General features: G+C 42.9%; 1 protein-coding gene across 1 annotated transcript; it reads left to right on the top strand.

Annotated features, from left to right (window-relative positions):
* The first annotated feature begins 3,713 nt into the window (after positions 1-3,713).
* On the top strand, positions 3,714-12,577 carry LOC111932764 (cathepsin E-A-like). The gene is made up of 9 exons (XM_023932017.2): positions 3,714-3,940; positions 4,120-4,297; positions 6,309-6,426; positions 6,927-7,045; positions 7,512-7,711; positions 8,378-8,500; positions 9,432-9,576; positions 12,020-12,118; positions 12,204-12,577. The coding sequence occupies exons 1-9, from the start codon at positions 3,885-3,887 to the stop codon at positions 12,381-12,383; spliced, it is 1,218 nt and encodes a 405-aa protein (XP_023787785.2). The 5' UTR covers positions 3,714-3,884; the 3' UTR covers positions 12,384-12,577.
* Positions 12,578-14,630: the final 2,053 nt, after the last annotated feature.

The raw sequence follows: 14,630 nt of genomic DNA, 5'->3' as shown, positions 1-14,630 counted from the left end.
TTGTCAGCAGGGCCTTTTTCATTACATTATGTTTTACTCCTTGTCTGAATCCCAATGTAATGCACTATCACAAATCGCCAAGGTTGTTCTCCATCCTCTTTCCAACTGTGCTACTGCAGTTCCCGTGTCTATACCAAAACCTGTCACGAAACTCCCATGGATTTAATTCCATCAAGATTCTCACTTGTTATGAATGAAGTAAGTCCCATTTTGAAAAGTTATGGCTATTTAGATGCGATGATGTAAAGTGTTCTCTCATCAAGACCCATTTTGCTATTCAGTTCTAATTTCTAGGAGCATTCCTGTGTGTAGGAACCTCTGCATAGTTTGACATGTTGAGCTGCTGCTATTTCAAGCTTTCCTGGGTAGTCATACATGTCCCTACCCAGGCCAGTGGGCAGGTTGGAACTACATGATCTTTAAAATTTCTTCCAACCCAACCCATTCTATGATTGCCCTGCCTGGGTGTTGGCCATGGCTCTACCATGAACCTTGGATGTGAAAGCTGGCAGAGCGTTTTAAGGTAAAATAGCCTTTTCAGCACCTGCCTCTTTGTGTTGATATCTACAACTCATTGCTGTCATTCTCCACACTTACTGTAATTTAGGGAGAATACTTTCTTTGAACAATCTGCAGTTGGTTTCGGGGTATTAGGTGCTGTGCTACCAAAATCTGTGACTGCTGAGAACTACACACTCTTAAAAACTAGAAGGCAGAGCAAACAGAAAATTGATGAAGAGGGACCACTTAAGGTGGCCTTTGGATTTCTGTTCAAATCTAGTTATATAGAGCTCTGTTCCATCACTTGTTTTCAAATGTAAAGCAGCACTTAGCTATCAATTTGGTATAGGCTATAGGCTGTTTATGACCCTTTTTCCCACAAGATGAGTGGCTGTGCCATGCAGCAGTGATGCTATGAAATGTATGGAGGAGTACAATAAAGAGGGCACCTGGGAAACAGTATTGTAGCAGGACAGAGAATTGAGTGGGTGCTGAGACCTGCGTGCCATAGAATAAGTTTTGGATGGAGAAGCTGGGTGGAGTATCAAGCCTGGAGAACAAAGACAGTGTCACAGTCATCTGTGGTGGTGCTGTGGAATAGAGGGCCTGAAAGTGCCCTCTCTGATGGTGGGATGTGCTGAGCATGGTGTCCCAGAAGCAAGAAGCCAGTTTGCACTGCATGAGCATATCCCTTTGGACACTTCTTCACTGCTTTGATACTCTGTGCCCTGTCAGAGGGCCACTGTGGGGAATGTGTCAGCAGGTTGTTGTATTTGTTTTTCATTTCTAAACAGCCGTGGTACCTTCTGAAGGCAAGGGTTCCCTCCCCTTAAGGCACTGTAGGCTATGGGTGTGGAAAACCAAGTGCATTTGGTATAATTAATAATGAATATACATCCACAGCAAAGCCTTGTCTTTTAGACAATTTTTTTCAGATAACCTACTAATCATTACAACATAAGAGCATAGCTAAGAATATATTAATGATGTAGTTTAGGCATATTTTTCTCAACAGTCCATATGTAGACAAATAACTTTGTGAAATACCTTACGTCTTCAGATACAGATATGGGTATTGTTTTTTTTTTTTCTACTTTAATTATTTCTCCTTAATGGAACTTTTAAGCTGCAGATAACTATTTCTTAGGGATCCTTTCCACTGAAGTTTAATCATTATTCCAGCTTATCAAAAAAGGTCACGATGACCTTTTGTTGCTGCATTTTGTACCTCTGTTAGCGAAGTTAATGTCTGCTTGGAACATAGCGTGAGATCAGAGAATTTGGGAAAGAATAACCTTTGTGTGTGGATTAATAAAGGACTACACTTGCAATAAAATGAACAATCATGTTCTTTCTGAGAATCAGCCACTCAGTGAAGGCACTAAGGCAAAGGCAGTCCTCACAGTAGACCCAGGTGGTGTTTTGAAAACCACTTCTAGTCTTCAAAGTTACTGTGGTGCCCTCCAAAAGGAACATTAACGACTTCCCAGAAACATTTGTAGCATTTGAGGAAAAGTTCAAGTGATAAAGGCACTCAGCACAGACATTGTCTTGCTCTTGTCAAAGTGACGCTGCCCTACCCAAGGGCATGACATCTGCTCTGCTGTCCATCAGGTGACAGGAGGGGGCTCCTTGAGGAATGCCCTTGCTTTCTAGAATTTCACAAATGGCTACATCTTTGCTCACCATTCCCATTTGCAGCGCCCAGCTCTTGCAACTCAGTGGCCAGGTGACTCTGGGACAGAGTGGGATCGTTTGCTGTAAGTTGTGTAAAACCTCTGAGTCCAGGAGAAATGGGGACTATTACTCAGAGATACGTAATTGGAAAAGATTATAATAAAATAGAAATCAATATAAAAGATATATTTTTGAGATTCTATTATTTTAAAAACAAGATATTATAATAGAGATGCTGGTGGATTTTCAGATCCAAAGCTCTGCCCACAGCTGTGTGATGACACCAGGCTCAGCCTTTGCTGAGTTTTTTAGCTGTTACAGTTTTGGAGGTACATTGGAAAAAGAAAACTATGTATTTCAAAATCCAGGGTAACTAATAAATAGAGCTCTAAACTTAGCAATTTTAAGGCTCTCTTACCCTCCTCCTCAATCAGTCTGACATAGCAAGGGAAGTGACTTAAAGGAGCAATTTTTGTTTGCTTTGTACTTAATTAGAGTCTGTGACAGACATTTAAACCCCTTCTTGGCTCACAAATGCTGAGTGTTTGGGTTTTTCTGCTGCCTTTTCTTGACATTGCTGCTGGAGCAGAAGATGACAACTCCTGCCTCCTCCATGTTCTTTGACATTCACTCCTTGCTGTGCTGTTGCACATCTGCTCTCTTTTGTGAGAATTACTTAGTTCCAGTTCACCTTTGCATAGTGAGAAGTTTATTTTAAATACATGGTGTGTTGCAAAGAACAAAATGTGGTTGCTTCTTTCCCAGCATCCTACCATAGCCTTTTGAGCAAAAATGGCTGATTATTCAAAGCTGGCTTTAATATATGCTAGGCTGCAGTACGTGGTTGCTTACTGCTCTTTCTTGTGCAGAGGAAAGATTCAAAAAGTCTTGTAAATAAATTGCAGACTCAGTGCTCAGCTTCCTCCTGGGCAGCTGGTGGGTTGAGGGCTGTGCTCTGCCAAATCAGCCTCTCCTTGACACCGCTGTTTCTCTGCAGGCTTGACTTGAACCCAAGTGTCAGGCAGGGGTGGGAGCCACTAACCTCAGGAAACTTGAAGGAAAATAAATCCAAGAGAGGTCTCTCAAATGTCTTGCTGAAATGTGTGAAAACATATTTCTGGTTTTTACTGTATGTTGCAGTATGGTACTGTTGTGTTTTTTACTTTGAAGATCCATTTTATGGGGTGGCAGTCACATTTATGTTTAAACTGGAGCTCTCCCATAAATAGGGAATTAAACTTCAACTCTTAGGGGGTGACTTGTCACGAGCCCACCAAATGTCTGCTCAGCCTTGCTGAAATGTCTCCATGCAATTGGAAAATGGTTTGTCCTCTTTCTCTGCATTGAACACTTCTGAGCAACATCTCGCTTGAAAAGCAGCAAGTCCTTGGACTGCTTCCTCTTTCTCATGCTAACAGGAGCCAAGCTCACCCCATGTATTATATCTATGTAAAAAGCATTAAGGATTGTTAGTTAAATGTCTGTTTGGTCTAGACTGTGCCCTGGTTATCTGTGCCTGAGTAGCTGCACTGGTTACCACTATTTGCACAAACCAGCGGTTAGTCTGAGAAATGAATCAGTTTTCTGCCAAAGCACTGACCTCCTGCGATTGATTGACCTGGCGAGCTGCCCTCAGCTGACAACAGGCCATAAAAAAGGGACTTCTGAGCAAAGGAGTGTCATTAGACTGTGAACTGCTTGGAGCCATGAGGGCGATACTGTTGGCTGTGGTTTACATCCCATTCATCGTGGCTCTGGAACGGTAAGGAAACACATCTGACTTCGCTGGCACACATCTCAGCTGGCTTCATGGGGTGACCTGTACTTGTTGCTACTTGAGGTCTCAAAAAAGAAGCCTTTAAAAAAAAACAACAAATTGAGTATATGACAGTTCTAGAAAGGACAATCAGGTTTTGTTGTGTGTTTATTTTATTTGCATAGAATCCCCTTGATTCGATTCAAATCTATCAAGAAACAGCTGAAGGAAAAGGGAGAATTAGAGGAATTTTGGAGGAATCACCACCCTGATGTTTTTGCCCGGAGGTATCTGCATTGTTTCCCTGCAGATATTGCTTTATCAGTAGGAACTACTTCAGAAAGGCTGTATGATTACATGAATGTAAGTACAGTTTTGGTAATGCAATCATTAGGACTCATCGTTCTACTGAAGGCAGGTTTTTTTCCCCAGCACATTTCACATCTAGTCTGTCAATGAAATTATAGGGCTTGTGGTGTCTTGTTGCTTTAAGCTATAAATATTAGATCATAAAAAACAGGTTGCAATCTGTAAAATAAAACATATCTAGATCTAGGATAGCATGGAACCTGAGTGGAAAGCTGGTGTAGAGCAGCAGTGGTTGTCCTGTGACAAGTTTTATTTTTGTATAGAACTGTATTGGACTCGGTTGGGTCCCCAAAGAAATATGGAAGGTTTACCTATATCAGTCTTGGCAAACTATAGGGTTTTTCATTGCATAAATGATTATTTCATTTAGTCATATTCTGTTTACCAGACACTTGGATGCTTCTGTGTTATAAAACAATCCTCCAAATCTCATTTTTTTATTCAGGTGGAGTCATAAATCAGTGATGACAAGGACTTAAGTAGAGTTTTTTATTTTTCTGCTTTTATATCTGAAGTTTAATATGTATTAAATATTGGAGACTGACCTGGGAGGGTTTACCATCTAAGCTGAAAAAGGAAAAAATATTAATTTCACTGGATCTCAGACAGGCAAGTCAGCAGATCTACGATTTTGTAAGCTGTCTTTCCTAGCTTTTGAATTTTGTCCATTTGGATGGTCTGTGTTTTCTGTTTTATTTGGTTTTTCTGCTATGCTTATCTCAAGGGAAACTAAGCTGCAGAAACATTGCAAAGTCTTCATCTGAACAGGGAATGGAATCGAAGGGAAAGCCAAATTCATTCAGCAAGAACTTACTGACACTTGAGGGCCATAAAGAAATAAGTATGTGAAGAACAAAGGACACTGAAACATTTCAACCTGCTTTAAAATTTATTTCAAAGAGGGATAAATGAAAATCTCAAAACAACAAAGCAAAACCCACTTCCCCAGCATATTCAGGTAGCACCAGGAACAGTTTTATTGCAGTGTATATGTGGGTTTTCTGGTTGTATGTTTTTTGGTGTTTATTTTTTGTTTTTTTTTTTAATGAACATGCCTTTGTTTAATGCAGGCAGAAATAGAATCCTACTGTATAGTTGGATATTCTCTTAAATGGCATGCTTGCTTGCTTTTTCAAGATTATCTCATTCAGACTGTGTATTCTGGGGTCAGAAACATCAGTGTTTTAACTAACAAGTATGCACTTGAAGGTACATATTCAAATACTTGTATTGCTGAAGACAGTTTGGCACTAGCTATTGCTTTTCTATCTGTGGTTGAATTCCAGAAATGCCTTTTCCTAAAAATAGGTCTCTTAATGCTGAAGTGCTCTTCCAGGGCCAGATAGGAGCACTTAGACACTTGTGTACGGGATGTGGATAAGCGCTTGGCTCCAGCATTCACGTGTTCACAGATTATCTCAGTCTCAACTGGTATCCAGGGATGGCCAGCGGTTTCTTCATCTGCTGGATGAACTTTGTCCAGTACATCAGGAACAGTTTGTGCAATACAATACTTTTTGACTTGCTTTAATAGCTGCTAATTACAAAGGAAAAAGGGAAGCCACACTGAGTATTTGTGCCACTGGTCGGAGCCCTCTGAAGCTGGCAGAGGCACGTCGTGCTGACTTTGCAACATTGATGTCTTACTGACATCAGTAAGGAACAGCCTGAAAGTCTGTGTGGTGATGTGAGAGTTTCATCTTGAGGATGACCTTGCCACCTCTGAAGCCAGTGCAAGTGGGTTTGTTGACTCCATAGAGAAACCAACTGAATGTTTGCTTAAAAGGCTTTAAAAATGCCACACCATTGTTCATTCAGCTGGAATAAAACCTGCTGCTTGAAGCCACTCGTGGAACCAAACACTCTTCCTGTGGTGTGCATTTATGTTTAAATGTTTATGCAGAAGCCTCTGAGGGAGCGTTGTGTGGTGCTCCCGGTCAGGCCTCTTCCTCAGGAATATCTGGCTGGAGGCTGCCCGGGGTTGAGCGGGTTGTTCCTCCCGCAGGCGCAGTACTACGGGGTTGTGAGCGTCGGGACACCGCCCCAGAGGTTCACCGTCGTGTTTGACACCGGCTCCTCCAACTTCTGGGTCCCGTCCGCTTATTGCATCAGTGAGGCCTGCAGTAAGAAATGCTATTCTCCCTGATGCTTCTCTTGTCTTGGGTCCAGAGGTCTTGCCCACTTCTCCTTCCCCAAGAAGCTTGCCTGCAGATGGGATCTGCAAAGGGAGGTTTGGAGTGTCCCCTTGGAGCTCTCCTCTCCCCACTTTGCTTCTCTGTCCCTCACGTCACTCTGCAGCCAGGGCAAGCACCAGCTGCAGCTGCCCAGAATCCCTCTGCACCATGAGGTAAAAGGCATGAAAATAGACCTGGAGACCTACCAACAGAGGTGGAAATGCCCATTTTTGTTTTAATTTTTTTCCAAAATGCAAAATTACCTCTCAAGTACTGACAAACAGGGGTGTCTGGAGGGGAACTGAGGTGCCTACAGTACTTCTTCAACACTTTCTCTCTTGAGAGAAACAAAAATCTGGCTCTCCGACATCACATCTCGTTCTGCACTGGGGAGTGAGTGGGTTGCCAGAACCTCCCCTCAGTGTAGAGATGTCATTTTCTTTGTGTAGGGGTGCACCAGAAATTTAAGTCCTTCAAGTCAGATTCATATGAGCACGGAGGGGAAGCCTTCTCCCTGCAGTATGGCTCAGGACAGCTTCTGGGCATTGCTGGCAAAGACACACTGCAGGTGAGTGTCCACCTAAAATGGGTGTCAGCCTCCACATCAGCTGTTTTCAGGGCAGTTCAGATACTGGCCTTGCCCTGGAAAACCTTGCCTGGTTTAAGCAAGGGCAGGGTGAAGTCCCACCAAGCTGAGTGCTTAGAGGTGTGGTAGCTTTGGGCTACCAACACAAATGCCTCAGATTTTATTTTTCATTTCTGATTGTCTTCTTGGATCATCTCCTGGGCTTATGAAGAAGCAGCCACATAATTAAGGCATTCTATGGAATTGGTGCTGCCTACCTGCCTAATGGGCATGTGCTATGTTGATTCAAGTCATACAAAGATAGCCAGGCTTTATAAATTGAATAAATCTACTGATATGGATCAGAAATATTGTTATTAGTGATCTCATTACTTTCAGTTGTGGTTGTTCTTTGTTTGGTTGTTTGCCTTTTTTTTTTTTTTTTTTTTTTTTTTTTTTTACCAAACAGATAAGTAACATCTCCATCAAGGGACAGGACTTTGGTGAATCGGTGTTTGAGCCAGGAACAACTTTTGTCCTTGCCCACTTTGATGGTGTACTGGGCTTAGGCTACCCCTCCTTAGCAGTGGGCAATGCTCTGCCTGTGTTTGACAGCATCATGAACCAACGCCTGGTAGAGGAGCCAGTCTTCTCTTTCTATCTGAAAAGGTCTGCCTTTAAAATTACACTGCTAAAAAAGAAGTAAATCTATTTCAATTGTTGATAGAAACAGCTGTGCATCTGTATAAAGCTTCAACCCTAGAAAGAAATTTCCCCCATTTTTTGATTCTTTGTGGGTTTTTTTTTGTTTGTTTGTTTGTTTTCAATTTGACATTGAGGATTATGGCGTGAAAAGAAAAGATGTCCTGCGAGGACCATGACTTTTTTCACAGAGATCTATTCTTGTTGGAGCTGGTCATAAATAAAAGTTCCCAGCTCAGACTAGCCATGTCTGTTGCCAGAGGTTTCCCTCTGGCCTGTGCAGATGAACAGAAGTGCTGTGCTACACCCAAATAGCCACATTTCAGAAAAGTACTGTTCCCTAATCTAGACCTAGCTGCAACTCCACCTATTTAGTGCTTCTTTGGAGCTGAGCATAGCAACTGGCTCAGCCTGCTCCTGATGCCTACCTTGGTGTCTACAGTAAGTCTTCTCAGAGGTTGTTTGAAGGGTCTGAGTTAGACCATATACAGTGATACTTTAGAAATAATCCCTTTTAGCCACTCATATCTGAATTTAGAAAGGGCTTTAATTTGACTTTTGCTTATTAAGTGTAATCTCATTGGTGCATGCTGGCACACTCCCATTCTGTGCTAAACTGTTTTTTGCTTTCAGAGGAGATGACACTGAGAATGGCGGTGAGTTGATTCTGGGGGGAATAGACCATTCTCGCTACAAAGGTTCAATCCACTGGGTCCCAGTCACTGAGAAAAGCTACTGGCAAATACACATGAACAAGTATGTATGTATGTATGTATGTCTGTACATGTGTTTAAATTCATCCCCCTAGGTGAACCCCCAGAGACAGAAACACCTGGTGACACAGGTGCAGGAGGACTCAGCTGCAGTGTTTTACCCCAGTGCCCTGCAAAGAGGGGTTCACCAGGATGAGATCGGGGTTTGTTGGTTCTCTAAATCTGCTGTGACATGGGCAGCTGGTTTCTTGGAGAGCATGTTAGTTTGTTTTAATATGATGCACCAGTGATCAAGATGAGTCTTGGTGGACTATTCTGTTAAGAGGTTAAGGCACCCAGGAATAGAATCCAGCTCTGTGTCCTGCTTTCATCTGTCCTTCTAATTTTGGTCAAAGTAGCCAGTGTTCCCTTGTCACACCTCTAGCACACTGCCTAAATTGATGAGAACACATACCTGGGGGTGAGGACATATTCATCAGCAGGAAGCACATGATTAAAGTTGTAGGAGTTTCGAGACAGAAAAGTGGGTCCATAGACATTCTTGTCTTTAGCAGAGCTTGGCAGCTAGTTTTAATCATAGAAATACAGAATCATTAGGGATGGAAAAGATCTTTAAGATCATTGAGTACAACTGTCAACCCAGCACCACTACCAAGTGCATCACTAAGCCATATCCCCAAGTGCCACATTCACACATCTTTTGAAGGCTTTCAAGGATGGTCACCCTACCACTTCCCTGGGCACCCTGTTCCAATGTTTTACAATGCTTTTTGTGAGGAAAGTGTTCCTAATATCCAATCTAAATCCACCCTGGTGCAACTTTAGGCCATTTCCTCTTGTCCTGTCCCTTGTTGTCTGGGATTAACTTCAGTCAGTAGTCTGTTACTTCAGCCAGCAGTAATATGGTGTTTCAGTCACAGTGTGTATGCCATTTGCTTAAAGATGCTTTTTTTGTTATTTTTTTTTATTTGCAGTATAAAGATCCAGGGCCGGGTGGCATTTTGCTCCCATGGCTGCGAAGCCATCGTTGACTCGGGCACTTCCCTTATCACCGGCCCCTCTTCACAAATCAGGAGATTGCAAGAATATATTGGGGCAAGTCCATCAAATATTGGAGAGGTAAAAACTGTACAGCCAGGGAACAGCTAGAGAGGAAGAGAAACTGGTATATGATGCAGAGTTGGAAAATAACAGAAATTATTTCTTAGACAGGTGCCAGCAAAAGCCTTGTTTCCAGGACAGCCCTGATCTCTGAGCCAAGCTGCTCTTGACCTATTTGCCTTGCCTCAGCCCTCTTCCCAAATGTTCACTTCATCTTCTGTTGTGGTGTGTAAGGAAATATTGGGGATATCTGTTTGAAGAATTGATCTGTACTCTGCATGAGAGATACTTTTCTTTTGGAAGCTCAGAGGATTTTGGAGGTCTCCATCTCTAGCTGTTGGCTCTCTCAAGGTGGGAGGGATTTGGTCCTGGTGGCCAGCTGTGTCAGCATCAGATGTAAAGGGAATGGTATTTTAATGACAGCCCCACAGTGGTTTCACTGACAGGACCTCTCACTGTCGGCTTGCAGTGGAGCAGTTGGTGTCGTGCCAGAGCTCCTGGGAGGGATGCACATCAGCATCACTCACAATGCTGGCTCCTCACAGACGAGTCACAGGGTACAGGACAAGGCTTCCTGGCTCTTGCTCTTCCTCCTGAACCTTACTCCTCTGACTCTTTGCTAGTTTTCCTTTCTCCCCTGCTGCTGTCTCCTGCATCTCCCTTGCTGACACTCCTCACCAGTCCTTCCTGTCCCTGCCCCCAGGGAAAGAGCAGTTTATTTCTACCGTGCCTATTGCTGGCCCTTGGCTGACTCCCACAGGTCACCAGCACGTTGCCACAGCTCCAGTGCTCAAGAAAAGCTGCTGTGTGTGGCTTTTGTTAATTTTGCATTTCACAGAATATTCTGAATTGGAAGGGACCCACAAGGATCACCAAATCCAACTCAGGCAAATGACATGTACAGGGATCAAACTCACAACTTGGGTGTTATTAGCACCACCACATTCTAACCAACTGAGCTAATCTCAATTTGTCTTGATCCTGACCCAAAACTACTCTTGGAATAAAATTAGGAGTATTGCAAGTGCCCAGTGCACTGGACAAGGAGCAAAGACAAAAGTGGATCCTTAATCCACTTTCATTTGTAAGAGGAGGATTTGCAGTGACCTCTGTGTAACTCCTGAGGCTCCTGATTCTTTCTCAATCAAACCTTTAATCTTGATTTTATTCAAATTTTTAGATACATGCCAAAGAGAATTCTCTGATAACAAGCTGGTTCATGCTAATGAACATAGATAAAATATTAATTTCCAATGTACTTATACTAGCCTAATACAAACAAGGAATGGGTCATTGCTGTGTGGGTTCATATACACCAGTGCTGACCTAAGAACATTCATTGGGCATCCCAGATTTCACAAAAAAGCATTCTGAAAACAAGACTTTCTATGACTGATTTTTAGCAATCACAGACAGACTGCACATATTGGCTCAAATTTATCTCAGTAAAAGTGAGTGTATCCATCCTGGATTTTACCAGGACTTTTATCTCTTTTCAGCAATGATTGATTTGTTCTGGATATACTAATTCTGTAATAGATATGTGAAATAATTATGTCTCCCTTCTAGTATTCTAGAAAAAAGCATTTTACTGGATTTTTGTACCCTTTTCCTCTGTATCCCATAATTTGTTTTGTTTTAATGGTATGACAGTTCCTAAGTGTACAGAAGATGTAGGATTATGCTTTCATAAAATAGATTGAAAAACAACAAAAAGCAGATTCTTCCTTCTAGGAAGCCTCTAAAACAATGACTTAAAACACTACAGTTTACATCAAAGATTCCTCTGGGACTTGGAGCATTCTGCAGTGCCATTTCACTCACCAGTTGTTTCATGAAATAACTAGAAAGGCCAGGAAATTATCTTCTCTGTTAATGTAACTGAATATATTATTTATGGACATTAATGACCATTAATGACCATGCCAGAGTTTATCCCTTCTACTCTTTAAATCCCACTCCAGGGCAAAGTATAAGCATAAAGTGATGTATTCCTCACTATCTTTTTGTTCCCTAGTGTGATGGCATTATGGGAGGACCTGGGGTGAATTGCACCCATCGGTGCTCCCTCTGTGGCTGGAGCACTCCCTCTGCCTGTCAAGGCCAGAGCATTGGAGAACTTCTGCTCAGCAGCCCTTGCTGATGTAGGCTCGCTGGGGCTCACACACTTCGTTTTGCCTTTGAGTTGCACAGGGAAGATATCAGAGTCCATTCACCTCATTTCTTTTTGGACTTGAAAGGATTTTCTCCAGCCCTGGCTCCCTAGGGTGCAGTGGTCTGGGCTGCTGGGCTGGTTTGACTGAGTACAGGAAAGCTGGAGGGCAGTGTTAGGCTGTAAGTCAGCCTGATGCTGTTTCTCTGTAGTAAATTCACTATTACCTACCCCAGAAGCCTTGAATTCCAAGAACAATACTTAAAGAAAAACAAAGCCATCCCATCTCAGTCAGTGCATTGTGTCCAGTTTCTCGTAGACTGCAGAAGACTGTCGAGCTTGCCTCACATAAGCTTCACCATCGGACACCGCGAATACAAGCTGACAGCAGAGCAGTACATCATAAAGGTGTGTATCCACAGCTTCCCTGCTCCTCACCCCCTGAGCTGGGGATGGAGCAGGCTGCTGCAGGGACATCTGCTTTCCCTTCCAGGAGTCTATTGATGACCAAACCTTCTGCATGAGCGGCTTTCAGTCTCTCGACATCCCCACTCGCACTGGCTCGCTCTGGATTTTAGGAGACGTCTTCATGTCTGCATTTTACTGTATTTTTGACCGTGGGAATGACAGAGTGGGATTTGCAAAAGCTGTTCACAGAAAGGATTACTACTGAGCTGTAATAGCATTAAGTCTGTCTTAGCTCAGGTTAATGTAATGATCTTCAACAATGTGAAGAAGAGCTTTTGCTGAAACTCTGGACCTAAATGGGCATTGTGTTGTCCCCATCCAAGTTTTAAGGAATTTGCAGCGATCCTTGTCCCAAATGATATACTGTGATTAAATATCTATATGTTTACAATGGAGAAACAGGTTTTTTCTGAGTAACTATCACATTACAGCTCTCAAATAAAGCAGAAGTGCAGCTCAGCACTCAGATTCGCAAAAGATCAGGAAGAATGAAAATGCTGAACTGTGCCAGGCTGAAAAGATAGCAGCTATGTGTGGGGAAAACCAATCCTAGTCCTGCTTGGTCTGACGATCCCTTTTTTTTCTTGTGCACTAGTTTCCACCTCATTTCTACAGCTTTCCTTTCCATCATTATTTTCCATGGTTTGGGTTTCGTTCAACTTAGTTTCCTGAGTTCCATGGAAATTCTCTTTAAATTAGCTTGCTTCAACCAGCTTATATAAAAGGGAATTTGACAGATGCCTGTGTGGCCACTAACTTCAGCTACTGTTCCTTGCATGATTTCCTGCTCCTTACACCACCTCTCAAGCCTGCTTTTTCCCTGGGATTCATTATCCCTTGATAATTCTCCTTTTTTTGGGTCTGGGCATTTGATGTCCATGCCTTAGGTCAGAGGCTGCTTTTAGTGCCTGTCTCCTCTCCCCTTTGGCAGAGTGAGCAGCTGGAGCAACATCTATTCATGCTAGAAAACCCAGACTACAGTGTTCCTCCACCTCAGATGAGTTATGGGACCCATGCAGCAGCTCTACACATCCACTGCCCCTTGCTCAGCCACTTCTTGTCAGCAGTGGCAGAAGTTTCAGATGAAACAGCCACAGGTAGCTGCACTGATTTGGCAAAAGATTCACCTAAATTCTACCCATTGGAATATTTGTTTGGATTACTGATCCAAAGCTGATACTGCCCCCATACACATGAATTAAACATAACCAAACAAAATCCGCTTTGATCTTAGCACTGGTGTTTCAGTTATATTTTATGTTTGTTTACAGTGGTTCCAGTTCTGGGAGGAAGGAGAGTTGAGGGTGGAACAACAATTGAAAATTCAGGTTGCTCTGTGTCCTGGAGGAAAAAAATGTCATGTGTTGGGGCTGCTGGTATTTTCCTAAAGCAAAAAAATGTCTGCAGTCCCAGCCATGTGTACTGGGCACTTCCCCAGCAGGGCAGAGCCACGGGGAGATGGACACTGGCCCCATGGTGGCATTGCTGGGACAGAGGCTGGTGGCCCCCAGGCACCTGCTGCTGCTGCTGTCTGGATGTGCCTGGCACAGACCAAAGGCAATGTCCATTGCTGCCTTGGCCGTTTCACAATCACAGCCCTTTAGATTGTAAGTTTTCAGTGGTAAGACTCAGTATTACAAAAACAGGATGGTTTTCCTGTAGGTATCTCTGAAATACTGATCTTGACTTTTCATTATGAAATAATCCTTCTCTCTGGTGCCTGTTTTCATGACTCTCTATTTGCAGCCACATTGTGTTACACATTTGGCATCCAGGCTCTCAACCTCTAGCAAAGAGGGCTCTGCTGCCAGCTGTCTCTTTCTGCAGACAAGACTGAGCTGTGTGAAGTTACTGTGTATTTCAGGCCAGCCTTGCCTTGATCATGCCACTCTTGAAGGACGGATTGACCATGAGTTAACTGATTTGTCTAGAAAATGTCATCTGTTTGGTCATGAACCAAGTCAAACATCTATAAAGCCCCATCCCCCATTTAACAGCAGCAGGGTATTTTTGTTTTCTATGCAGCATACCTAACACTCTGGTACATTTTCATTATATATAAAATATGTATCTGTTTCTCAAATATGAGTTTACAATCAGAGTTAGAGATCTGTTATTTACAGCAGAAGATTTTAAGGGTGTTGGGACATGTCCCCCCAACCAGTCAGTCCCAGCACTGACATCTTGCCTCTATGAATTCCAGCACAGAGTGTGAACACATCTTAGAAACAGGTGGAAAGTCAGGCAGCATGCCCTCTCTTTGTTCTGATATCTCTGATCTTGTGCAAGATTAACACCATCTGATGGAAGCAAACTGCTGCTCTGACCTACTTGTCTATCCTGGCCCTGTTCTATCCTTGTCCAACTTGGCCAGCTTCTGGAAGTACCTTGCTGTTCCTGGTAGACATCAAGTTGATTTGCATGATAGGTCAAGCCCTTGCCAGAAGTGCTT

This window comes from Cyanistes caeruleus, chromosome 4, assembly GCF_971803275.1.
Source record: "Cyanistes caeruleus chromosome 4, bCyaCae1.hap1.1, whole genome shotgun sequence".
Taxonomy (NCBI): domain Eukaryota; kingdom Metazoa; phylum Chordata; class Aves; order Passeriformes; family Paridae; genus Cyanistes; species Cyanistes caeruleus.
Note: the sequence above shows the minus strand (reverse complement) of the source record. Positions and strands in the feature narration are given on the sequence as shown.

Bases quoted from the DNA above. Each gene is read 5' to 3' on its own strand.
- LOC111932764 (XM_023932017.2), top strand. From the start codon at position 3,885: ATGAGGGCGATACTGTTGGCTGTGGTTTACATCCCATTCATCGTGGCT. The intron at 8,501-9,431 runs GTATGTATGTAT...TTTTATTTGCAG, and splicing joins TGGCAAATACACATGAACAA to TATAAAGATCCAGGGCCGGG. The intron at 12,119-12,203 runs GTGTGTATCCAC...TTTCCCTTCCAG, and splicing joins CAGAGCAGTACATCATAAAG to GAGTCTATTGATGACCAAAC.